This window comes from Rhagoletis pomonella, unplaced genomic scaffold, assembly GCF_013731165.1.
Source record: "Rhagoletis pomonella isolate Grant_MI unplaced genomic scaffold, Rhpom_1.0 Rhpom_scaffold_02289, whole genome shotgun sequence".
Taxonomy (NCBI): domain Eukaryota; kingdom Metazoa; phylum Arthropoda; class Insecta; order Diptera; family Tephritidae; genus Rhagoletis; species Rhagoletis pomonella.
This window is the reverse complement of record NW_023460843.1, coordinates 4,547-31,472: the sequence shown is the minus strand read 5'-3', so window position 1 is coordinate 31,472 and position 26,926 is coordinate 4,547. Positions and strand designations below refer to the sequence as shown.

The window sequence follows — 26,926 nt, the reverse complement described above, 5'->3', positions numbered from 1 at the left end:
TAACATGTTAACATTAGTATATTTAACAGTAAGAAAACAATTATGTTCTTTTGGAGTGATTGGTAATGATTACTGATAACACTACGTAACGAAATTTTATTTGAACGCAATATAGCAGAAGCTGCGTACTAAACAGGTAAAAAGTCTAAGTTCGGGCTGAGCCGCGCATTAAATACCCGGCGCAAGTATTCACTATATTTTTTTCACCTTTACGAAAATTACCGCTACGTGGTAAGCAGGGGTGGTTTTACCCCTATTTCAAACATCTTTGATAGAACGTTCAGTTAGACATAATGAGATGAACTTATGTAGTTATATGTGGAAGGTAACACGCCCATTTTTAAAATTCCATAAAAGTATTACTTCTTTTCAATTTCGAGTAAATTCGCTTCCTTAAATTTCGAAGTTTCAAGCTTTTTTGAAATTTACCTAAAGTGAGCGTAAATTTATACCGATTTCAATGATTTTCAACTTTTTGTTTTTACGTGGAAAGACCAATAATCATACCGAGTTTGATGCAAGTTGATCGAGCGGTTATCGAGATACACATATGTATATGGTCATAAGTGGGCGGGGCCCACGTATTTTTCGCTAAAGAATTATTGCAAACATCAATTTTGCATAAATTAGCTTTAGTATTTACTGATTTATCGACGATTTCGCAATTCCTCAAATTATCGTTATATGGGATGTGGGCGTTATATATACATTTGTCTATATCTGTCTGGATTCATTTTGACTGTTAGAAACAACCGAGTATAAAAAGGATACTGGAAATTTCAAATACACTAAAAATTCGCCCTTTTTTAATTAGTTTAATGACTTCGTTCATAAAAAATAAAACAGACTTAAAGAGTTTTATAAAGTGAAAATTTCAAACAAATGTTCGATTTATAAATGAATTTGGGTGAATTATTGTAAGCGATTCACTGTCGAACTCGCGAAAAACGGGTTTGCGTCTCTAAATTTGGATGTCATCCTATTTCACTTTTCAAGGGTGAATTTAAAACTTTAACTGTGTGGGTTTTACTACCTGTTAGAGTTTACAGCCACATCTTTCGATATTTTGAGTTCAAAGATAAATTTCACTGTTACGTAGTGTAATGAGTCATAAGGCATTCATATAAACTCGAAAAATGACATTCATTGGCATCAGCTTTCCGACGCCCAAAGCTTAAAGGTACGATCGAATGAAGCCGTCACAATATGCTGAGAATTCGGGGAAATGTCTACGGCCATTATTTTTCCATCATGTCCCAATAAAGTTTTTAATGGTTGCCATGTTTTGTTTGACCATATTTTTGTAGTGCAATCGTAGGAAGATGTAACAAGAAAACTTCCGCCATCCCGCTGGTATTTAACGTCCGATATTAAATTTGTATGCGCAGGTATAGTGTAAACAGGCTGTCGGCGTCGCAAGTCCCAAATCTTACATGTATTATCTTGCGAGCCGGTGGCTATGTGGAATCCATTTGGCGAAAAATCTACTCCGAAAATAGAGCCCAAATGACCTTCTAAAAACATTACGCAACGACCTGAAATATTTTAAAAAATCTTTGGTGTAGTCATTCATATTTCAATAAATATCGCTAGTTTAGACAGAAATGCTGCTAAGTCTAATTTCTTAAATTTCAGTGTCGAAAAAGTTTCTCAAAATCAGTTTCAGTAAATACGCGGAAACGAAGTGACAAGTAATTTTTAATTTAAAAAAATACCGACTTCAATTCTCATATAAAAATTTAAGAGTACCGTTAACTTCTTCATGATCAAATGACCCAATTAGCTAAACCAATTTAATAAGGGACCACCTCTGAGGTCCACATTTCCTTTTAAAGTATAATTATAGAAATCAGTTATCGTGGTCGAAAGTGATGCGGTAACATACGTAAAAAAAAAAATAAAAATATTCGGACGAATTGGTAACCTCCTCATTTTTAGAAGTCGGTTAAAAAATGAACCCGTTAGGGGAAATGAAACTCATAAGGATTATCTGTACATTTCGAAAACTCGCATAGAACAGGTAGTTCGACCGACAACCGTTCCTACGACAGTCGGGTCTACGTAACCGGAACGACCCAGATTTATATTTGGCCAAGGACTGTCACTCCAGTGGGGGGAGATTCTGTAACCAGGTACGACAAGTTTCGGATCGATATAGCACTTGTTGACGTAAAAATATTTCATATCATATGTCAACAAAACCGTTACCGATTCGAAAATTGTCGCTAACTGGTTACAGAATTTGTCGTTGAATCAGTATTAAAAGCTCTACTGGCTCCTACATTCGGGATTTGATAGGCGAGTCTCACTTAAACCGTTTTTTCTATATTTTTGGCCTATGTGCGCTTTTATTAGAAACCTAAATGTTTCGGTACCGAGTATCGAGAGTATTGGATACTTAAAAGTATTGACTCAGCACATCACTACTGCAGTCATCTCGACTGTGACGTCAGCAAAACAGCTGATTCTGTGAAATTCACTGAGAGCCGATTAGCGGCATTGCCATCAGCGCAACCTTCTGTATTCTCTCCACCGTGGGTGCATACTAGGGATGTTACGAATATCATATATTCCACATTGGAAAATAGCAAATATTCCGTATTTTCGTCCATGAACAATTGCTTACTAAGAACGCTGGCGAGTGGAGTGTATAAATATTTAAGAAGAAAATCTGTAAATTTTTCGTATGTTAGTTTACACCCCCATGCTGTAATCCGTCGTAGATTCGATTTTGCTACGAATCATAAACTTGGTATGCTGAAATCCGCGTTGTCGTATCGTAATTTCGAAATTCGGAGGCCATCTTCGAAATTCGTAATGTTGGTATGCCCGAATCCGATGTAGGTTTTCGGAAAATTTTTGTACGACGAGTAACTGGCGTCGAAACGAAGCAAATTCTTTTAAAGTTGTAATAAAATAAAGTGAGTAAACGCAAAAATATGTGAGTTAAAGTGTAAATAGAAAAAAAATTGATTATTATTAAATATTTCCAGCATATCAGGTCGAAAATCATATTACATGAGTCGCAATTCGAGGCTTTGTATGTATGTATGTATGTATGTTTAAGTTTTTGTCAATGTTTTAGAGAACGTGGACTGCGCCAACCCCACACCAAAATCTTTTCCCAACACCATGGTGGTAGCTTCCTGGAGAGAAAAATCTCAAAACTACCATCAATCTACCGACGATGATCTTACACTTCGCCCAAGCTCATCCTCCATAATCATTAAAACGCTTTTAAATGCGTCTTCGTTGACGCTGAAATTTTTCACAAGCTAAATGGATCAGAACTACTAGCAATCTCTTTTGTATATTAATGCAACTGTTAGCTGCAGAAAATTATTCCGCCGGAGACAAAAGTGCTCCAGCCACCGATTCCATTGTATTCTACTTAATTAAGGCAAATCTTTTTCAAATAACGACTAAGATCCTCTTTTTAATTTCACCATTCACTTGCGATTATATTTATTTTAATTTGTTTCTGTTCTGCTGATTAAGAACTTTGAATTTCGCGCTTTTAGCCGGCAGTGCTGTTGATAAGTTACGTTTACAGCATCCCAATTTTCGATTTATCGGAACAGAAATACGAATTCGTAACTACGACGATTCGGATTACAGCATACAGTGTTTTCATCGAGGGGCTTTAATACCAAATAATAAAATTAGATTGCTTTTAAAACAGAACTAGTTGGAAGTTAACCAATGTTACTTTTTATACTCTTCAACCTTCTAGCGTCTGAACCCAAAAGCCAATTATTATAACCATCTTGGCTAGGTGGAATGTCGATGAAAAAGTAAAAAATTATGCAAATGATTCGCATAAACGAATGCGAATGAAAATATTCGAAACATACCTAGTATACACTATGACATCAAACTAAATTCGTTATACCTGTTCTTAGGTCCCACACACGCCCGAACGCATCCAATCCGCCGGTTACTATAACACTACCGTCTGTTTGGAAGCTTAGGCTATGAACCGCTTTAGCATGGCCTTCTTGATGCAAAACTTCTGTTTTCTGTTCTAAATCCCACAGTCGCCATGAGGAATCGTAGCATGCAGTTGCCAGAAATCGACCAGACGGGTGAAATCCAACTTTAGAAACTCGGTGTGGCATATGACCCGTTATATCTGCGAGTGATTCCTCAGAATTAAATCCCCATAACTTAACTGCTCCATCATGTCCTCCAGAAGCCATTGCCACAACATTTCCATCCTCTTGTGATACACCTGATCGAAATGCAACGCCTCCTACATAGCTAGCATGGCCGCGAAGTGTTAACAATAGCTTGCAATCGGGCACTGTCCACACTTTACACAACCCTGACCATGACGACGTCAGTAGTAACATCGAATCTTCGCTAAAAGCTACTCCACTAACTGGGCGCGTATCTCCCACTTGACTGCACTGTGGTGCTAAAGAATGTAAACGCTTTTGAAGTTCAACCATACGCCCAGCACGAGTCGCGCTTGGTATATCCAATTGGGAGCGGGCATGTTCTAATCGTTCTTTTGCACGTGGCAATGAGTAGTCAGCAATCCAAATTCTTGCTATACGCAAAGCTTCTGGTCCTTCGTGATACCATGTTGTTTCCTGTTCTTTTTGAAGTTGTTTTCGCTCCTCTTCTTCTGTCTGTTTTTGCTTTATTGCGTTCTCTCCCAAGCTGGCCAATAATTCCTTTAACCGCCGCCGTCTTTCTGCTGGCCCTTCACCAAAATAACATATTGGTTCATTAAGCTGCCGCAAATTGGCTTTTATCTCAGCATCGTCTGTGGAAACGTTTATTTGGCGTGCACGTTTTTTACGTTCAAATTCTTTGAGTAGAGCTTCCTTGTCCTTGGCTACTTCAGTTTCCAAGTCAAAGTAGTCATCATCGATCTTGTTAGCCAAAGCCCCTGAAGTAGGCGGCAACAGAGACGCCGATGGTTTCTTTACTTCCTCATAATCTTCGTCAGAGTCGATGTCCTCAAGTTGATTCGTTACCCCACCAGAAATTGATGTAGATGAAATTGCCGTAGAGCTACCACCCGCAATAGGAGCCCCAGCTTGACGTTTTCTCTCGACTTCTTCCAGAGAACCATAATGTATTGTTCGTTGCCTTTTAACATATTGAAGATCCTCATCGTCGGACATATTTTTTTACAAATCTTAAATAAAAGAACTTAACAAAACTGCATGAACCTGTTTTATCAAAACCCAACAAAAGCCTTGAAATCTATAGCGATCTCAGATAAATTACCGGCATCTGCAAGTGTCATCGATAACACAGAACTTTTCGATGCTATGGATATGTTGGCTACACACACGCAATGCATGATATAGGGCTTTCGCACGAGCCGATTTTTCAGGCAACTTTTAATTGAAAGCAAAAATCGCCTCGACCGAACGGCCTTTAAACTAATCGCTTTCAACAAAATTGGTCGCCAGTCAACTTTTTTTCCTTGCAACCCTGTTTTTTTTTACATTCTGTATACATACTTTTTTCTTTTTCGCTTTCAGGGCCTGAGGGCATTATCAAGAAGAAGAACGAACAACGCACGTAAACACATAAATTAAAGAAAGCAAAAGCTAGTGGAAATAAAAGAACATGGTCCCGCCGGCAAAAAAAATAAAGAAAAGCTATATAACTTGTAAGATTTAATTTCAGATTTACATATGAAAAGGCGTTATGTATTTTTTAATTAAAAATACTATTTTACAGGGAGCAGTTCAGAACGCAGAATCCTTCTGGAAAAGCGCATTGACAAGGATGTTTGGTTCAGTTCAAAGAACGCCAACAGCAACGAAGGCTGGAAGTGAGTAAAGCTCGTCGGCGATTTCAAGCATCCGTTGTTGGCAACGAGTACATGTGTGAGTGTCGGGTTGAATGTCGGGTGCTTGAAGCTTGCCCGGCGACACTCAAGCATAAAGCGTCAACACCATTTGCAATAAAATTTCGTAGTGGGCGGACGTAAACATGTCTTCATCGGATGACGATTTTTTGCTACTTGCCACTGCAGTAGTTTTATTAGAAAAAAAGAAAAAAAAAAAGAAAGACTAAAAAGAAAAAGTTGTGGATGAAAAGTTTATATACAAAACATCAACCGCAAACGCAAACGTAAAATCTTTATCTTCCGCGAACTTGCTCATTTTACATATCACAACAAACTAACACACTAATGCTTGACAACGCTTTGCGCCACTATCAAACAGACCGCTTGTCAAGCGGTCGCGTTGATGGAAAATCAAAAATTTTTGATTTTCCATCAACACGAGCCGACAACAAGTACGTGTGACACGACGATCTCCGATTGCCTCGGTTGCTCGGGTAACCAACAACGGATGCTTTAAATCGCCGACGAGCTTAAGAACAATATAAATAATTTGAAGACTTTATTAAGCAAATGACTTCGTACTCCACTGACCATCCGTGGCGCTTTTTGGGAATGTGAGTTACAATTTTTCGAAACGAAGCAGAGAACAACCTAAGATACATTTTTGTAGTCTTGTTATCGCCGTTCATAATGCTGCTTAGTATTTTGGAATAAACGTCTTGTTGCATTTACATAATACCCTAAAACGACATATGTTTTTATTGGAAACAATTGTACACGGTTTTAAACATTTTTGTGAACACACTTACCAGACAGTTTTGACGTGTTTTTATTTCTAATATTACTGCTAAAAGGTCTAACAAATGCATGGATTTTAGTTCCAGAAGAATTGAAATCATCAAAGGCAAATATTTTCTATATAATTGCTGCATTTTATAAATAGCAAACTCGATAGTCTTCTTGTGCATCAAAGCAACTGTCAAAAATTTCCAGCAGTAAAAAGTTACGAATTGGCACAGCAGAAATGTAAAATTTTCTCACCATAGTAAAAAGTTTTTCCACCATAGAACTTTTCTATCAATTGGCACAGGCCCTTATTTTATCTTTCAGCTTCGCTAAAAGCACTTCTACCAACGCTTGGCTTACCAAATTTACGCCAATTGATAAAATTTTGCAATTTAAATTCATTTTCAATAATGTAAATAACAATTCGTGTTGAATCGAAAATCGCCTAGTCTGAATAGGGATAGGGCATTCGCACGAGGCGATTTTACAGGCAACAAAAGTTGAACGCGAAGTTGAATGAGAAGTTGAAAGTGAAAAAGTAGCCATCCCTATTCAGACGAGGCGATTTTCGATTCAACACGAAATTTTATTTACATTATTGAAAATGAATTTAAATCGCAAAATTGTATCAATTGGCGTAAATTTTGTAAGCCAAGCATTGGTACAAGTGCTTTTAGCGAAGCTGAAAGATAAAATAAAAGTAAAAAAGAAAAAAAGTATGTATACAGAATGTAAACAAACACAGGGTTGCAAGGAAAATAAAGTTGAACGAGCTCAAAGTTGGCTGGCGACCAACTTTGTTGAAAGCGATTATTTGAAAAGCCGTTCGGAAGAAGCGATTTTTTCTTTCAACTAGAATTTGCCTGAAAAATCGCCTCGAGCGAAAGCCCTAGGATGGCAACTTTTTCACTATTAGGGCATTCGCACGAGGCGATTTTACAGGCAACAAAAGTGGAATGCGAAGTTGAATGAGAAGTTGAAAGTAGGAATGTTCGATGTTTAAGAAAGAATCGATATCATATGATTTAAAAAAATATAATTCATTTATAAACAATATACATATATTTATATAATAAAATAAAATGTCTATCATACTTGGGCGTACAAAATTTTTGAATTTGATATGCTGTTGAGAAGCTTGGAACCGAAATGATGGGAAGGCACATCTTCATTAAGTGATAGCCAGGCTGCAATCAAAGCTCTGAGCTCCTTCACGTTTCACTCAAAGATTGCGCTGCACTGCCGCCTATCTCTACAGGAGATAGCCAAGCAGAACAGACTTCACCTCACTTGGGTCCCTGTTCATAGGGACATAGAGGGAAACTGCATGGCAGATGAACTTGCAAGGCAAGGCACGACCGGGGAGATTCTTCCTAGTAAAGAACGCATTGGTATGCCTTTTGCCACTTGCAAACTGCTAATTAGTGAATTAGTTTATAAACAAGCTGAAGAAAGATGGAGTCAAAGTACGACTTGTCGAATTTCCAGGCAGACTTGGCCTAAATGGGACCGGAGGCGTTTACTCTCTTAGAAGGGAGGACATATCTAACGACGTTGGGGCCCTAACCGGGCCCTGCTTGATGCATGATGGCATGCAGAAAGGCGTGCCATGCAGAAAGGGGTGCCTTTTCGTAGATGTTGCAGAAGCAGTCTGCGTCATCTGGGTTCACCATTCCTGACCGACCTTAGGAAGGTTTCAAATACCGATGCGAGGTGCCTGATGAGATTCATCAGCGACACGAAGTGGTTCAATGGGGAGGATAATTGAACGGTGTCAACTGTGGTAATACAATGGGCCTTCTATCTATGGCCTAAGTGTGCCTCTAGGGTGGCAGCCACTTCTACCTACCTACCTAACGTACCAAATGTGTGTGTAAAGGCTCTCACCAGTTGTTGATACTGAATTAAATTGAGGCAAAAGTGAAAAATATTTGAAATTAATACTGAATTATTTAAATTGATACAAATTATTACTAATAAAATGAAATAAATAATTATTTAATAATTCCGGATTTATTGGATATTGTTCTTAGGTAAGTTTTAATTTTGCGAGTGCATAACCTTGCGGGTGCACATTTGCTGGCTCCGCGCACCGCGCCCGGTCGCGCTGCGCTCATGACCCCCGCGTCTCGCTGCACTGCACTCGCGCCAATCGCAAAGCGAAATAAAGCCATTATGGCCTTATTGCGTATGGTGTTATTGCACCCCACCGACAGGGCCCTTTGGTGGAGTAGCAATTACTACGACATGAACCTAAAATACAAGATCACGCCAGCAAACCGGTAGCCCGTTATAATCGCATTTGGGAATAAAGTTGGGCGATTTTGACATTAGCCGTTTGTTTACGTTTGTTCGTTTGGTGGTGGATTTTTACTGGAAATTTCTTCATATTCGCTTGTGACAACGCGTGAACACATAAGGTAAAGAATAATTTAACACAACGACATGGTTTATAGAAGAATTTGATTAATATAAATGATTATTCATGCGTTCAACAATTACGCGGTTTTCTTCGTTGTTGACTTCTTACAAAAAAGATGGCGGCGAGATTTCGACAGCTAGAAAATCACTTTTTTCTTTCTTTCATTAGCGCTTGATCTTGTGTCAAAGTGCTATATTGCATCTACGTTTAATGAGTAACTAAATCCGAGCAAATAAGCACTATTTATTTGGTGTGTTTTGAACAGTTGTGGCATTTTGTGAGCAAAAGCAACGATTTTTTCCCGATTTTGAATAGGCTCGCCCGAGAAGCCCCGTAGTCGGAGGAGAAAGAAAAGCATACCATTGAACTCCTTGGAATTTGGTCTTTCAAGCTATAAAGGTTGGTGGTGCCAATCCGGCTTAATTTTTTTGTACCAGCCTCGAACAAACAGATACTTTTCTGAACCCAACCCGGAATTTGGAGTACGGGATCATTTTTTCTGTAACTTCCCAATAAACATTTAGTTTTAGCTCAACTTGAGGTTAAGCTGAGAACTAAGGTATTTCTCAAATCTCTGACGTTGTTTCTCAACAGTACCTCAAGTGGAGGATCATAGCGTTCTCAACAAATGCTAGTTCTCAACTTGAAGTCCAATGTAATTCTCCAATTGGTCTCAAATATATCATTGAAATAGTAAAATACCTTATACCTCTTTGATTGAAACGACATACAAAGATGAATTTGAATATTAATTTTTCATTTTATTACTTCTTTTGTATTATGTAGTTAAGCAAAATCGTATTACAATAATTCACTTCACAGTACACAGTCCGACAGTAATTTTGCCACTTGATTCACTTGGCGTTTTATTTTCTTTCAAGATTATTTCAGGATATTTTGAAGATTATTTACTTTTTGTTGGTAATTTTCCTCTTTATATGGCTTTAGTTTTTCACTTGATAATAATTAATCACTTGATGATTAATAAAATTAGTTTCTCTATCTGGGCGTTTGTTAGAGATGAGTTGGAGAATGATGTTAGATATCAACTTGAGAACTATGAATTTCTCCAAGGTTGGAGAAATATTTTTTTAGTGTTTATTGGGTTACTGCAAGTTCGTGTTAAAACCTGTAAGAGCTCATTTATACACCGCGATTTTTGTTGCCGCAACTCGACGTTTGTAGGAGCAAGCGTGACGAGGAAAGGAGAGCGGCACCGAGCTGCTCGTCCTCAGGCAACAAGCTTTGTGCTCTCGTTCGTCTGTGTAAATTGAGTTAGCGGTTCACAGCGGACAACAACAATTGCATACACAAAAATCGCCGTGTGTAAATGAAACGCGCACACCAAAAGGGATTGTGAAAAATCGCGTCGACAAAAGTTTCCGTTTATAAACACAGTCTAAGTTCGTGGAGTATTGGATTAGAGCTAGTTGTCAATACCTGTAACGGGAATGTTGGCAGCTCTAGTACATTTGCACACCCTCACGCCGACTCATTCCCACACCCGTTTGTGCAGGAAGGTGTTAGAAAGAGATCACGAACCAGGCATCGAAAGTCGAAACTTCATTTTAATTTTTTTGTTCCATGAAAAAATTATACTAGACAAGAAGAAAAAAGGAGAAGGTAGTGAAAGAACATTTTAATTGCGATAAATAATCATATACAGATTAAAAGTGATCAAATTAAAGACAAGTGTAATCAATTTTTAGTGCGCTTATCCAAGGTAAGTTTGCTCGGATTAATTAAATGGCCGATCTTTTGCTAGTCATCCAAAACAGCGTGTGAAAATCTGGAAAATCGGTGGATGGCATTTAGAATGCCATCTAGAAATGAAATTATTTTATATTAGCATTAAATCGTTGAAAACACTAGTTAACACGTTAGTAAGAGTATAGACATCACTTTTATGTACATAACTTTTTTTTTGTTAAATCGTACATGCAAGAAGTGGCACCCAGCTCTGCACTTTATGCGCGCATGACATAGCGCGCACCCTTTTGTAGACCTTCAATTTTTGCTCACATCTAAACCTAAACGTGAAATATTTGCAGGTAATACACCCCCGATTATAAAATAAAATCAAGACAAGATGACGTGGGAACCGCAAGCCGAAGGTTTACAGCAAATAATTACAATCCTCAAGCAGTCTCAGTCACCGGATACAGCAACGCAAATGGCTGTTCAACTGGTAAGTGGTAAAGGCTAATGATAATAAGTATTTACTCAGAAAAATTAGATGAACTTAAATAAGTGCTTATAAAGTTCAACTAAACCTAAGTCGTCAACAATTGACCAAATCTGAAAAAAAAATCAATATTTATATGCAAGTAAATCTCATCAAATTGCCCTCCGTTTACAGAAACTGGAGGAACTGAATCAATATCCCGATTTCAATAATTATCTCATTTATGTACTGACGAAACTAAAAACAGAAGATGAACCAACACGCTCTCTCAGCGGTCTAATTTTGAAAAATAACATACGAATTCATGGAAACAATCTACAGCCGGAGATTATTGAATATATCAAACACGAATGTTTGCAAGCAATTGGAGATCCTTCGCCATTGATCAGAGCCACTGTTGGTATACTTATAACGACTATTGCTAGTAACGGTGGTTTGCAAAATTGGCCGCAATTACTCCCTTCACTGTGCGATATGCTGGATTCGCAGGACTATAATGTCTGTGAGGGAGCGTTCAGTGCTTTACAAAAGATATGTGAAGATTCAGCTGAGATTCTTGATTCTGGAGTACTCAATCGGCCACTTAACGTGATGATTCCCAAATTTTTGCAATACTTTAGCCACAATAGCCCAAAAATACGTTCTCATGCTATAGCTTGCATCAATCAATTTATTGTAAATCGATCGCAGGCGTTGATGCTTCATATTGACACATTTATCGAAAGTTTATTTAACTTGTCATCCGACGATGATCATGAGGTCAGAAAGAATGTTTGCCATGGGTTGGTAATGTTGTTGGAAGTTCGTATGGATCGTTTATTACCGCATATGTCACAAATTATTGAGGTAAAATAATAAATAAATTACTTGTTATACAATTTTCTTTCACATTTTTTGTTGTCATGTTAAATATACTGTACAAACTTATTGATTTATTTTTATTGTATAGTATATGTTAATACGTACCCAAGATCCGGATGAAGGAGTTGCTTTGGAAGCCTCTGAATTCTGGCTATCTCTCGCTGAACAAAGTATTTGCAAAGAAGTTTTGGCGCCCTATTTAGTGCAGTTGGCTCCTATATTAGTGCGCGGAATGCGTTACTCTGAAATAGATATTATCTTGCTTAAAGGCAATGTTGAAGAGGACGATATGGTGCCAGATCGCGAGGAGGATATACGCCCGCGATTTCATAAATCACGCACACACACCATCAAGTCCGGTGAAACGGGCGTGGATGATGAGGATGATGATTTTGATGATGTGCTTGATGATGATAGTTCCCTATCTGAATGGAATCTCCGCAAATGTAGTGCAGCAGCACTGGACGTTTTAGCAAATGTCTTCCGTGAAGAGTGTCTACCTATAGTCTTGCCGATCCTCAAGGACACTTTGTTTCATCAGGAATGGGTTATCAAAGAGAGTGGAGTCTTGGCATTGGGTGCTATTGCCGAAGGCTGTATGCAGGGTATGATTCCACATCTACCGGAACTGATTCCCTACCTGATAAGTTGTTTGTCGGACAAGAAGGCACTAGTACGCTCGATAACTTGCTGGACTTTGTCGCGTTATGCTAACTGGGTGGTTAACCAGCCACATGATCAATATTTGAAACCACTAATGGAGGAATTGCTTAAGCGTATTTTGGATTCTAATAAACGAGTACAAGAGGCAGCTTGCTCTGCCTTCGCTACTTTGGAAGAGGAGGCCTGCACTGAGTTGGTGCCATATTTAGAATATATACTGAAAACTCTTGTATTCGCCTTTTCCAAGTATCAACATAAAAACTTGCTTATACTGTACGACGCAGTTGGAACATTAGCTGATTCTGTGGGCCACCATCTCAACAAACCACAATACATTGATATATTAATGCCCCCACTAATAGAGAAGTGGAACTTACTAAAGGACGACGATAAGGACTTATTTCCTCTCTTAGAGTGCTTATCAAGCATAGCAACAGCTTTACAATCTGGATTTCTACCGTATTGTGATCCAGTTTACCAGCGATGCATATCACTAATTGAACAGACACTGAACCAAGATATGGTAAGTATTTATACAAAGGCTCAGCATTCAAATTTGAGATGCTCAACAAATATACATTTTAAGGCATGCAAATCTAATCCTGGATTCGAGCATCCCGATAAAGAGCGGATGATTGTTGCATTAGACTTGTTGTCAGGATTGGCCGAAGGTTTGGATGGACACATTGAATCATTAGTAGCCAACAGTAATATTATGCAGTTACTATATCAATGCATGCAGGATGTACTCCCCGAAGTAAGTGCTCTTTAATTATACTCTTACGTACATTTTACAACAATTTTATTCGCGTTCCCAGGTGCGGCAGTCGTCATTCGCATTGTTAGGAGACTTGACTAAAGCCTGTTTTCAACATGTACATCCATTCATGTCGGAGTTCTTCCCGATTTTGGGCCAAAACCTTAATCCTGATTACATTTCCGTATGCAACAATGCTACATGGGCCATTGGCGAAATTTGCATGAAACTAGGTAAATAACCTATAAAATATATTTATTGACACTGTGTCTCAATAATTGTACAAACTTTTAGGTGAAGAAACTCGGCAGTACATACATCTCGTACTCAATGAACTGTTCGTTATTATTAACAGACCGAATACACCTAAAACGCTTCTGGAGAATACAGGTGTGTACATGATATACACGTTTAATAGAATATATATTTTGTAATTTATTTAATTCAACTGTAACTATCGGCTCTAATTTTATTTAAGAGTGCATGCCTTTTTCATGTTCATATACAAACAAAAAGCACTGCGTTCTTGAAAAATTAATTCGATATAGTTGCACTATTTTAAATCTTAAATGTATGTATATTTATATGTACAGTTAATCTTTTTTAGTTTGTAGCTTTCTCGAGCTAATGACAATTTTTGAATCTGTTGAGGTCACAAAAAAAGTTCTTCAAATAGTCGCATATTCTTGGATTTTAAAATTAATTAAACCAAAGTTCTTATTGCTATGTACACTTTACCAAATTGAAGAGGATTAAAACTTAAACAACTTTAAATTGGCGATTGAGAAATTCTTTGTAAAGAAAAATTTTTTTTTTTGGGTTAACTTCAAAAAAGTCTCCTTTATATTGGCCATTCCTTTAATACATCTACATAAGCGTAACCAATAGGTAATTGATTAACCAACCATTGCATTGTGTATAAGAGTTAACATGAAATATAAAAGGGTCGGCTAATATAATGCACTTTAGTTTGATACCTTAGTTTTTTTTGCTAAATATAATCAATTTAAAGAACTATAAGCTTTAACAAAGTGTATTGCTTTGCATAATTTTTTAGTCTAACGAATTGATTTTTGGCTGTATTTCAATTGCACTTGATTGCATAATATTAAATACCTAAAACATGTGCCATATGATATAATTTCCTTCATTGTTTAGTTCATTGTGTTGTAATACTTGGAAAATGCAGTTGTCTTCTGAAATGTATATACATATGTATGTAAGGTAGCATTCATTGCATACATTAAGAATTGATGGTTTCAGTTGAATAACAATTTCCATACTCATATTATTGATTAACCATTGAATTTATTAAAATATTTATGCAACTTATTTGTATTATTGTGAATCGCATATAATTTTTCATTTTCATTTATTTCTGTTTTTTTTCTGTTTTTTAGCAATAACAATCGGTCGTCTAGGTTATGTGTGCCCAGTTGAAGTGGCTCCTTATTTGCCAGAATTTGTACGACAGTGGTGTGTAACACTTTATATATGATTTCTATATGTTAACTATTTTCAAACTACAACAGCCCTCTAACTTCACCTCACCAATACAAAGATTTTCCTATCCTTTCCACTAAAAATAATTTTTTTCTTAAGTCAATGAAACAATCCCCATCTTGCATTAACACATATAAGTTTTCATGTAATGTAACAAATTAATTTGCGTACTGTTTATAATTTGCAAATAAAACAGTGTCTTTCGTTTGAATTTTATGTAAAATAATTAAATTATGGCTCCGCCGATAGAAGTTTTGTTCATAACTCGAGTAATATAGACATATTAAGTAAAGTAAATCATACTCACTGTTTTTATTGATGTAGGTGTACATCTCTGCGCCATATAAGGGATAATGACGAAAAGGATTCGGCTTTCCGTGGGATGTGTCACATGATTACCGTAAATCCAGGTGGCGTCGTGCCCGACTTCATATTCTTCTGCGATGCTGTGGCTTCGTGGGTTAACCCGCCACAAGATTTGCATCAAATGATTCAGAAGGTAAGTGTTATTATAGGCATTAACACAACGAAAAATTCTTGTATTTTTGTAAGCATTTGTTAAATTTTGCCTGTGGGTAATCAATTTTTAGTCGCGCCCATCCGTGAAACGGCCATATTTAAAAAGCTTTTGCTTTGCAATTAATAGTAAAGAGAATTTGAAATTATGTATTTTGTAAAGCCTGAATGTAACATAAACTAAGGGTGAAATTAACATTTCGTCGCCTGAGCAATGATTGTCGTATGCGAAAATTGGACTAAATTTAGTTAATAATGCAGTTACGCTAAACTCATCAAGATCTTTCAAATGGCTTTATCAGTGTTTTGATATCTCCTTTGGATTTCGAGATGTTTGGTATAATTTTATCATATGTGCAAAGTCACAAGCGTTTTAGTCGCATTTTGTCGTATAATTGAAACGTTTGGCACATACGAAATTTTTTCATACAAATTGACACCCTTATTCTAGAATCCGAATTTTCATAATTCGTAATTCATAGCTACGTTACGAAAAATGCAAAATCGACATGCTGCAACCCTTGCGGAAAAGTGTGCTGCATTGCCAGCTATCAGTTGTTTTTCGAAGACAGCTGTATGAAGGAAAACAAAGTGGAAAGGAAATAAAAAAAAAAACTCATCATGTGCTTGTTTATTGTAAAATTGGTTAATCTTACATATCGTCGCCTGGGTAAAAAATTGTCGTATGTAAATTTCGGCAGGCTGTGGGAAATCGCGATTGAAGTTTGGAATGCAATTGCTCAAAAACGCGAAGCTAGATTTTCTCCAAAGCCTCTGAAAATGTTGCTAGTTCACAAAACTACTGTATCTTTGCGCAGAACCATCAAAGTTTACAAAAAAATTCATGGTTCAAACCGAATTTATTAATAAACTAGAGCTCGGAACCTTCCCTACAAGAACAGTGATAGTCATTTGATCGATCATGTGATAATCACTGGTGATGGAGATCTCATTCAAGCACTTCTATCAACTTTTTAAGAGCAATATGCAAAACGTGACGTAAACATTTATGTACATGTGATCTTCCGTCTTCCTCCAACTTATGGCCTTATTTAGTGGTCTCTTTTTAACCAACGCAAAATTTGTAAATGTGTTAGTAAGATAAATGAGAATGTGTTAGTTTCCATCACACAATTCTTGTACGGTTCGTTTTAAATTGAAGTTTAATCCCTTGACTACACGTGTATTAGATTCGGGTAATGCGTTTGGATACAACAACCCAAAATCATTGTACAAATAACTAAACCGTACCCAAGTTTTTCGGTAAGGGGTAACAAATATTCTTTTTGCGCGTTTATATAAAGCAGTGGATAAAAATGTACGATATGCGAAAGGCAAATTTATCTGTTAAAAAGAACACCACTAATATTTCCTGCAAACACATCGATTTACATCTTTTTGCTTAATTTTTTTATCGCTTCCGTCACAGAATTGTTTTCGTACAAAATTATGCAAAAACCTGTAAATTTCTTACTCTTTCATTTCTAAGCGCCACGGAGGCGATGAATTACTTTTATAAACGCTTTAAGTGTATTGGTGTCGTCGGTTTTTGTCGGCTACACGTACACTACATGCGTGATGAAAATCAAAAAATTTTGATATTTGATGATGACTGATGACTGTTTATTTCTCGCGTTATGCTTGACAAAAAAACAAGCTCTCTTGCCTTCTGATCGTCGTGGTGAGCAAGTGCGCGGATAAGAAAAATAATTTTTTTTTTCGTTTGATTGATCATTATCAATGCTTACTAGCTTTGTGAGTCGTAATGAATATTAATTTATAACATATAACATATAAAATAATGCCATAAATGATATAATAATTAACAACGAATACTCATTTAATGACAATCATGCTAACAAACGAACGCTGCGTATTCACAATAGAAAGTGGTGATTGAACGTTTGCGGGCAAGGCACGAGCGAACCTCACTCACACATACGCAATGCTTGACGTATTTATTTTATTGTCTCCGTGGCGCTTTAGGCATGCCATCGTTACGAATTTCGATAGTTCGAAGATACGATTCGGATTGCAGAATACCATTTATACGATTCGTAGCAATATCTGAATACGAAAGTGATGCAGAATAGCGGTGTGAGTGTTTATATGTAAGTCTCAACAAAAAATTGTTGTATGCGATAGATCAGCTAACACATACGACAAAATTTAATTATTTTGTTGATTTCTAATTTTTTATGTATTTTGCTTAACAGTTTGCTCATATATTCAAAGTATATAAATCGTACCGGAATGACTTGGGTTTTACCCGTCCAAGACTGTTGTTTCGGGGATCTAACCCCGTTTAGGTCGGTGAAGTATCTCAGAAGTTGTCCGTCCATAGGGCTACATTTGCTACGCATTCTTCTGATCAGGGCTGTCATCGAGTCAAACGCACGGCCAGAAACCTACACCAGCTGTGTATGCCAGCGACGACTACACCACTACTCAGTCAAGTGCAACGCTTGCGACGGGTGGAGTCACCTCAGAGTCTGCTCAGGACTACGGACACATCGGCAGTGGACCGCATCATTTGTGGCCTCCTGCTGCTCAAACAGAGCAGCTTCCACGGCTAACCCCAGTCCACCTGAGCAGCTCAGCACAAACACCACAGCACCACAACACAACAACACAATAGACCACACCACAACCACGACAGACCACACAACAGACACAACCGTACCACCACCCACACGCCGCCGCCAACAACTCCTGGTTCCTCCTACAATCTGCACGGTATGTCAGACAAGGATATTCCGTAATGTGACATCAGTCAAGTGCAAAACCTGCCTTGGCTGGTGCCACTTTAGGGCATGTTCAGGTCTGCGCACCACGCGGGATTAGACGAGGAACTTCGAGGGCCCGTGTTGTGCCGCTCGGTCGCAAACGCCAATTGTGACGCCACCCACTACAACCATACCGCGGCAACCTCCACAGCAGAACACACAGCCAATGACGGCAATGCCTCACACATCCCTCACACCCCGCATAACAACACGTCTCCCGAACCACATGAAGTTCCTTCAATTTAACTGTAACGGACTCCAGAGCAAGATCGAGGAGATAACCGTCTTTATGTGATGGCATGGTATATTGATAGCTGCGTTCCATTAGACGAAGTTGCACAGCAATTCAATTGTTGAATTGTGCCGGATACAACGTGCACCGTCGAGATCGCGAGCGAGATAATGGTGGTGGCTTAGCGCTCATCACGAACCACACCCTGCAGTATCGTCTCATTGAAGCAGACATCGACCGTAAGGTTACCACCCTAGAATGTCAGGGCATTGCTATCCGGTCAGGCGATGTAGAGCTCGAAATATTCAACGGGTGCATAGCTGGTCTGATAAACAGCGTATCATGGCGAATTACACTGAATTTGGCATCAGACCATCTGCCCATAGTCATCTCGATCGATTAACCAATCGACTTTGCTTCCGCGGAACACCGGACCTTTATGAACTTTTCTAAGGCTGATTGGAAAGGAACGATTTTCCGTCACCCTTATCGTTCCCTGTCGGAAACACAAACAACCAAAAAGAAACTGATTGGAAAGGCTTCTCAAAATTTACTGAGCGCACCTTCCTGCGCTCCCTACACCAACCGACGTCCTCCTTGGTGAACGTAAGTTCCGCAGGGTTGTCACTCGCTTCGTCACTGCTGAAGCGGCTGTCCTAGTCGATGAGCGTGACAACCTTCGTCAGGCCGATCCCGAAAATCCCAGTATCAGGGATCTCAATGCGGAGATTCGGCAGCTTGTGAACGTACATAAGCGGAAAAAGTGGGAAGAACATCTGAAGACTTGTAACTTCGCTTCTGGTGTGAGTAAGCTTTGGTCAACCGTGAGGTCACTGTCCAATCCGACGAAGCACGACGACAGGGTCGAAATTTCTCTCGGCGACCGTGCTTCTTTGAATCCGGAGCGATGTGCGAGCTAATTTAGCCGGCAGTTCATACTGCATCTTCCGGCGGACAAAGCCAAACGTCCTCCTTGCTTTCACTAGCGGTGAAGTTCAGGTGGCCATCGGGAAGGCGAAAGTCTCCAAAGCCATGGGTCCCGACGGAATATTCATGCTGATGCTGAAAACTTTGGGTCCTGCGGGACTAGCGTACCTAGCGGAGGTCCTCAACATGCCAATGGCCACTCTCATCATCCGAGACATCGGGAAGGTGGGGAGAGTGGTCCCACTGCTTAAACCGGGGAAACCAGCCAACAAAGGAGATTCTTATCGGCCGACAACACTCCTTTCCCCGGTAGCGAAGACATTAGAGGCCTTGCTACTCCCGTATTTCACGAACCACCTGACCCCAGCGAAGCATCAGCATGGTTTCCGTAAAGTGCACAGTACAACAACAGCACTTAAAGCCATAAACACTCAGATAACACGTGGCCTTAACCGCAACCGTCCCTGTGAGAGAACTATTATAGTAGCATTGGATCTGTCAAAGGCGTTTGACACCGTCAGCCACTTCCCGCTACTAGAAGATATAGAGGCTTCCTCTCTGCCATAGAGGCTCAAACGGTGGTCGGCGAATTATCTGAGTGGTCGTCAATCGTTGGTAATGTTTAGAGACAAATCGAGCAAACTTACTGCTACTGTTTAACTTTTACATTTCAAAGCTCCCTCAACCACCAGAGGAAGTCTCTATTGTCTCTTACGCCCACGATTGTTCGATCATGGCGACTGGGAATGGAATTGATGACTTGTGTTCGACAGTATCACTCACACGGGTATCACTCCGAGCTTTCTCCCTTCTTCACTGCAAGGAGCCTAACCCTCTCCTCTACAAAATCCTCTGCGACCTTGTTCACCACCTGGACGAAGGAGGTCAGGCTACCGCTGGGAATTCACGTCGATGATACGAATGCACGACGGTGAATAACCCCAAAATACTCGGAGTAACCTTCGACAGTCTGTTCTTTAAAAAAATATTCATATACATTTTTTCATAATACATTTAATTGAGAAATGTATTTCATTCGTTATCTATACCATGATAAAAACATAGCAAGGTAGAACCGTTCTCTCAATTTGTCGGCCATGATTTTTTTTGAAGTTTGCCAACATTTTAAAATCATATAAAAGTGAAAATAAAAAATTTTAATTGTTCGAAATTGTTGTTGCGTGAGATTGAAAATGAAAATGTGTGTGCGAGTTTGTGAGTAAATTTAAAAATTGAATTGTTTGGAAACGTCAAAAATTTTAAAAGTGACTCTCAGCGGTTCTACCTTACTATATTTTTATCATGATCTATACTAATATATATTTTGAAAGCGGTTTTTTCGCTTTTTTCTAATCGAAAAACTCGAGAGCAGCTGTTCCAAAATTTTTGAAATTTTTTACATCGACTCTGGACCCTCAAAGCATGATAATAGAAGAAGAATAATTTTAATATTTCACATTAAAATGTGTATGTAACTTCAGTTTGTATGGGAGGTGCCACGCCCTCTTTTTCAATAACTCCCATTTTTTCCATAAGTTTGGCGTTGTTATTATATATCTCTGTACTAATTTGCAGCACTCTACGATGAATACTCCCAGAGATATGTTGTGTGAAAACTTTGGTTTATATGGTGCCACGCCCCTTGAAATATTAAAATTATTCTTCTTCTATTATCATCCTTTGAGGGTCTAGAGTCGATGTCCAAAATTTCAAAAAAAAAAGTGAAAATTTTTTTCTTTCAAACAGCTTCTTTTTACAAAATCGCCACGGATAGATCGACGCGAAATTTAATTAACTTTTATTTAACTCTCAAAATTGATTTGTCCACAGCAACCTTTTTTGCCCCACTGTACGCCATGAATAAACACAAGCTCGAAAGTCTGGTTTCACTTATGAAAGAAAAAATCATAGAGCTGTTTAAATTCGAAAGACTGCACTTAAACTCTCTTAAACGGTTTCTGCTCCTGGCCAGTTTTCTAAGCTCTCATTCTCTGACGAATCGTTCAACCAGAACTCACTTTCCTTTTTATTTCATTTTAATTTGCACAAATTTACATATGTACATATGTATAAACTATTTAGTTTGCTCGATTTGTAAACAAAGCTTCTCAGCGGTGAAAAATATACTCTTGTGAACAACCTAAACGAGTAAAATTCACAATAGCGCTATTCTTCATCGAACGAGCGCCATAATACCAAATTAAATTCGTTCGATCAGCACTTTTGACCACAGTCGAGGATCGAATGACACTCATAATAGGGGCCTTTGTTACCGCATAACTTTGGACCACGTTAACCGATTACTATAATATATTTTTAAAGGAATGTTGTTAACTAAATGCTTAAAAATGATTTGTCTTATGTTTACTTTAATATATTTTGATGTTCAAATAAAACTGAAATTAAAGTTTTTTTTCCATATGATTTGTGTTAAATTTTGCTAATTTGTCGCATGTGTATAAATTGAGCACAACCATGTTGTCAACTATAACATACGACAAATTGTGAATAAAAGAAATTAGCAATAAATGTTGCAGATTTTATGTATTTTTTTATTTTTTTTTAATAATTAATTCCCATATTTCCTTAAGCTAGAAACAAAATATACAATTTTCAAAGAAATCTACCGTAACGTTTTGAAGAAAACAGACTTTAAACTTCAATCTCGATTTCCCAAAAGTCGTCAAATGTAACATACGACAATCATTTGTTCAAGCGACGAATTTATTGAAGTTATACAGTTTTAGAAATCAAAGCTTAACTTTTACAAATGCATCGTTTAAAAACTAACATACATTCTTTTTTGCCCTGGGCGGCAATATGCTCAGCACTAGTACTCTAGGATAAACCAACCTCCCGATGAGCCAGAGACTTGAAACTTTAAACTTAGCTCAGAATCAGATGACAATGCAATATGAAAGATGAATGCAGATATATTTGAAAACTCATGGCTCGATATGGTTCATATTTGAATTGTATATTATTTACATGAAAAGGAATAACTTCACCCGATAGGTGGCGCAGAGGCAGAGATATTTAGAAACCCCGTATTTATGATCCGATTCGGTTCATATTTAAAATGAATATTATATATATAAAAAAATTATCACCTCTGTTGCGAGTGTGGACTTGTAGTAGATAAACGACTATTAGTCGACTATCGATTTTCCATAGTTTTATGAATGTCGTTTTCTCGCACGATAATTTTGCACAAGTATTTTACCTAAATGGAAGGAAATAACACCACAAGAAATTTAGTTGTTCGGTGATGTGGAGTCCACTTTACTCTTGCGTTTTTTTAATTATTTGTTTTTTTTTTTCTAGATTTTACATGGCTTCAAAACACAGGTAGGAGAAGAAAATTGGCGTCGCTTCGTCGATCAGTTCCCACAAAATCTTTCGGAACGTCTGGTTGCTATGTACAACATTTAAAGCATCAGTTCTGCGCACTGGGGTAATTGAAACATGAGTGTGAGCTTAAAGCTACTATTCTGGTAGAAACGGAAAGAAAGCACCATGGAACGGGGGACAAAAAAGAATCAAAAAGGCAAAAGGGTAGGGACTTAAGTTACGAGACAATCGGCGAAACACTTAGATTCAAAGGAATCACTATCGTCGAGTTGTAGTTTTAAAGGCAAGGTCTATGAACTTTAAAACTATTTAAACGGTGTTTCCTTGTTACGCATCAGCAATAGATTGATTGAAATATGTAAGTCCTTTTCCTCTATAGATAAATATTTGACAGTTGCAATCCCTTTAATGCAACTTGTTAAACATGCAGTCGTAACACAAAAAAATATTTCAAAACAATAAATTACGTTTCGAATCAAAAAAGGAACGAGGAAGAAAGAAAAAGTTTCGGATTGAAGAAAATAATAGAAAAAGTAGAAAGGCTACAATTATTTGATTAAGTTATTGCTTCAAAAGAAACATTAATCTCATTCTAATCAACTAATTTTATAAGGTAAAGAATTTCGTTGCAAAACAAAATATGAGCATAATAAATTTCATAAATTTCATATGAATACATACTAACATATATTATCACACATTAAATAAAAAATATTATATTAGGTACGACACTTGGATCCATCGATGCATTGTAGCGTATCTAAAGGTACTAAGTAATCATAAATATTAAAATTCAATGTAAAAAATTGTGTGTGTAATTAATATTTTATATAATATATTTGCTTCTTACAAGAAACCTAAATAGGCACAAGCTATTTAGCAATATGCACTAAATTTAAACATTATACAGCTTATCTGTACTTTTTTTGTTAGGTGCATTTTCTAGTAGGTTATTGATACCTTATATTGTCATAAAAAATTTTATATATAGATATGTATATTTATTATTTCGATCCGTTATTTGATCGATTTAAAAATCATCCGTTCGTTTGTTCGGGTTATCGTCGTGTCGTGTCGCGTATTTAAAACACTCGCAATATACTTAATTATTATATAATTACTATAAAAATTATTAAATGAAGGTTTAAAAGCATTTGTGAAAATTGAATACGTTGAAAAACATATCATTGGTCCACGGTATGCTTTTTATATTTTGAACAGAAGACTGAAAATTAATATAATTTCATATTAAAAAAATACTTTTCATCATAAGAAATATATGTACATCTATACATACATATGTATGTATGTTTCGTGTGCCTCTTGGCGCTTTTAAAATAAATTAGGGGATTCATGTAAACGTGCAAAACGTAAATTTGAGAGTTTACCCACAGTGTTACATAAACGCACCACATAAAACTTAGATCAAGTAGAAATCAAAAAGGTATTATAATTTTTTAAATTCTCGCATCTTTTTTACAATTGCTGAGTGTTTTCGGTAAAAATTATGGGAAGTTAGATTTAAATGTTTTTATTTCGAGTTTACTCAAATTTACGAAATTTATGTTAACGACTTCCCATCTAAACTTACGAGGCAACAAGTTTACGAGATTTACGTGGTTTACAGGCACGCGTTTCGATGAATACCCTGATTGAATTTTGAAAGTGCCAGTTTGCATACATATATGTATATGTATGTACAAGAATAGTGTCAATAGAGGAGAACACACGATACAACGTGCTGTACAGCATGCTAGAGTGGTAAGTAAAGCACGGAATAGGTTGTACAGCAAAGCTACACACTATAGACACCGCAGTATACCTTGGCCTTGCTGTACAGCACCGGACGACCCCAAGAATATATTATTTTTTAATATTCTGTTATTTGGTTACCAGGGGCCTAATTCATAAAAGTGACTGGTGCGACAATTGTCGATTTACCTAAAAAATTTCACTGCCAGAATTGTAGGCGACATTTTTTCTGTTTCATATGCGCTTGTAGGCAACTGTGAAAATTTTTAGAAAACGACGGCGATATTATGGAATATTGTCGACAATTGTGCTGACAATTGTCACTCTGACAAAATTGTCGCAACAATAGCGACAAAACCAATTAACTCCGTCGGAAAGCTTTCACAGGAGGGTTTTGTAAATTTATTTATATGGTAATTGCGCTCATTTCATTACTTTTCAATAATTTTAATATTTCTTAAAACTAAGGTAATGCAAATGCTATTATTACATATGATTTACATATAAATTTCATATGACTGGCGACAATTTTGTCAACGACAATTTTAAACCCCGACAATGACAATTTGTCACTTTTTCAATGGAATTTATGAGGTGGTGACAATTATTTTTATCAAACAAATCACCCATTAAACTGTCGAATTGTCACTGACAACATGGAAAATTCCTGTCGTTAAAAAATCATCACTGTCGTTTTATGAAATAGGCCCCAGATATACTTCCCTACACCAAAACTCTAAATCCATATATTTAAAAAAAATCCATCTTCACAGCCCTGTAGGCATTTCTTATATAAATTTGAAACGGGTGTTTGCTTTGAAGTTGTTGTTGTAACAGCATACAGGTTCCCCAAAGAGTTTTTGGGTGACAGTCCTTGTCCAGATATAAATCTGGGGTGTTCCGGTTACGTAGACCCGACTGTCGGGGGAAGGTTTTTGTTTTTTGTTTTTTGATTTGATATGTAGTATGCACATCAATATATGTTTACAGGCTTATATTTCTTACAATACAAAGATCGAAAGTAACAGTTAAACAGAAAAACTGTATGTTTCTCTCACTTATCTTGCAAATTCTGTTTAGTTAACGTGAAGGCGTTTTTTTAAAGATATTTAATATAAAGTTGCATTATTTCTGCGGCTTACGTTACTCGTCGCCCCTAAAGATTCACAACGCCAATTCAATTAATCAGTTTGATAGATATATCCATTTAAATTCTTTTTCGAATTAGCTTGTTGAAGCTCTCCAGCAGCGAAGAGCAGCGTAAACCGGGATAAATGTGCAGTTTGCATTAACTGTATGATATGCATTCGTTTTTTTTTTTTTTTTAGTCGCGGTTTATGGGTCCTTCCCGAATAATTTGCAGTAATCTCAAAACCTTATACTTAGCGAAACCTATACAAATTCTTACACCGTGTTTTTACAATTACCAAAGTAAACTTTTATTTTCAGTGTGTGGATATGTACATTAGACAGCATCACCAAAAAAATTGGGGTTTTCCGCCAGGATTACAAAACTTATTATATTTGAAGACTGACACCAAAATATTTTGGAAAAAATACTAAGATTTATCTGAGCTGGACCGATTTGAAAATACCTCCAATTTTATGAATAAAAATAGTTTCTATTTCTTAATTTTTTCAAAGATTAGACTTATGACTTATGAGGTATCAGTGGATAGGTATTTTACCACCTTATTTATTTCTCTGCAAAAAACTCATTCACGTCCCAATTTTTTTTTTTCAAATGTCAGCACATCCTAATTCAACATGGAATTACGCTCTTTCATTTTACCTTTCTCCTTCATACTCTGAATTAGTTTATTTGCAAAGAAATAAAAAGGGTGAGAAAATACTTTTCCAATGAGACCTCATAAGTCTAAATCGGTAAAGTTTTGGCCCAGTTATTCAAGCTTTTTTTAAACCAATCATTGAAAAAATTTAAATCCCAGCATCAAAAATCTCAAATTTGATTCCGTTTAATTTTTTTTTTATATTTTTATAAAAATTTTTTAAACTTAAACTGTTTTGTCATCTTAGGTGATTTTTGAGAAAAAAACTATTTTTATTCATAAAATACGCAATTTTCGGAGGTATTTTCAAATCGGTCCAGTTCACGTAAATCTCAATATTTTTCCGAAATATTTTAGTGCAAGTCTTTAAATATAATACATATTATAATTCTAATGGAAAAACTGTACCGATTATTTTTTTGTATGGAGAGTGATGCAGTGTAATGCACATATGTATATGCAACCAATAGGCGCATATTTTGTTTTAGTAAATTATAATATTTTTTGCAATTCTCTTCAAAAAATCTGTGTAACTTCTTCAGTCATTTCTTTTTTTAATAGTTGTTCTAAGCTGTTTATT

At 37.0% G+C, this 26,926-nt stretch overlaps 2 protein-coding genes and 1 long non-coding RNA gene across 3 annotated transcripts; 2 read left to right on the top strand and 1 right to left on the bottom strand.

Annotated features, from left to right (window-relative positions):
• Positions 1 to 897: 897 nt before the first annotated feature.
• LOC118753276 (U4/U6 small nuclear ribonucleoprotein Prp4-like) lies at positions 898 to 5,286 on the bottom strand. Its single transcript, XM_036488150.1, has 2 exons — positions 3,893 to 5,286; positions 898 to 1,535 (listed from the first exon to the last, which is right to left on the bottom strand). The coding sequence occupies exons 1-2, from the start codon at positions 5,133 to 5,135 to the stop codon at positions 1,153 to 1,155; spliced, it is 1,626 nt and encodes a 541-aa protein (XP_036344043.1). The 5' UTR covers positions 5,136 to 5,286; the 3' UTR covers positions 898 to 1,152.
• A 231-nt stretch (positions 5,287 to 5,517) lies between these two features.
• Positions 5,518 to 6,863, top strand: LOC118753275. The gene is made up of 3 exons (XR_004994790.1): positions 5,518 to 5,632; positions 5,704 to 5,797; positions 6,383 to 6,863. It is a non-coding gene; the product is annotated as an uncharacterized LOC118753275 (long non-coding RNA).
• Positions 6,864 to 10,509: 3,646 nt separating this feature from the next.
• Positions 10,510 to 22,989, top strand: LOC118753277 (transportin-1-like). Its single transcript, XM_036488151.1, has 10 exons — positions 10,510 to 10,746; positions 11,075 to 11,211; positions 11,383 to 12,054; positions 12,158 to 13,255; positions 13,319 to 13,489; positions 13,551 to 13,722; positions 13,784 to 13,879; positions 14,890 to 14,965; positions 15,317 to 15,491; positions 22,778 to 22,989. Exons 2-10 carry the CDS (start codon positions 11,113 to 11,115, stop codon positions 22,883 to 22,885), a joined length of 2,667 nt encoding a protein of 888 aa, XP_036344044.1. The 5' UTR covers positions 10,510 to 10,746; positions 11,075 to 11,112; the 3' UTR covers positions 22,886 to 22,989.
• The last annotated feature ends 3,937 nt before the right edge of the window (positions 22,990 to 26,926 follow it).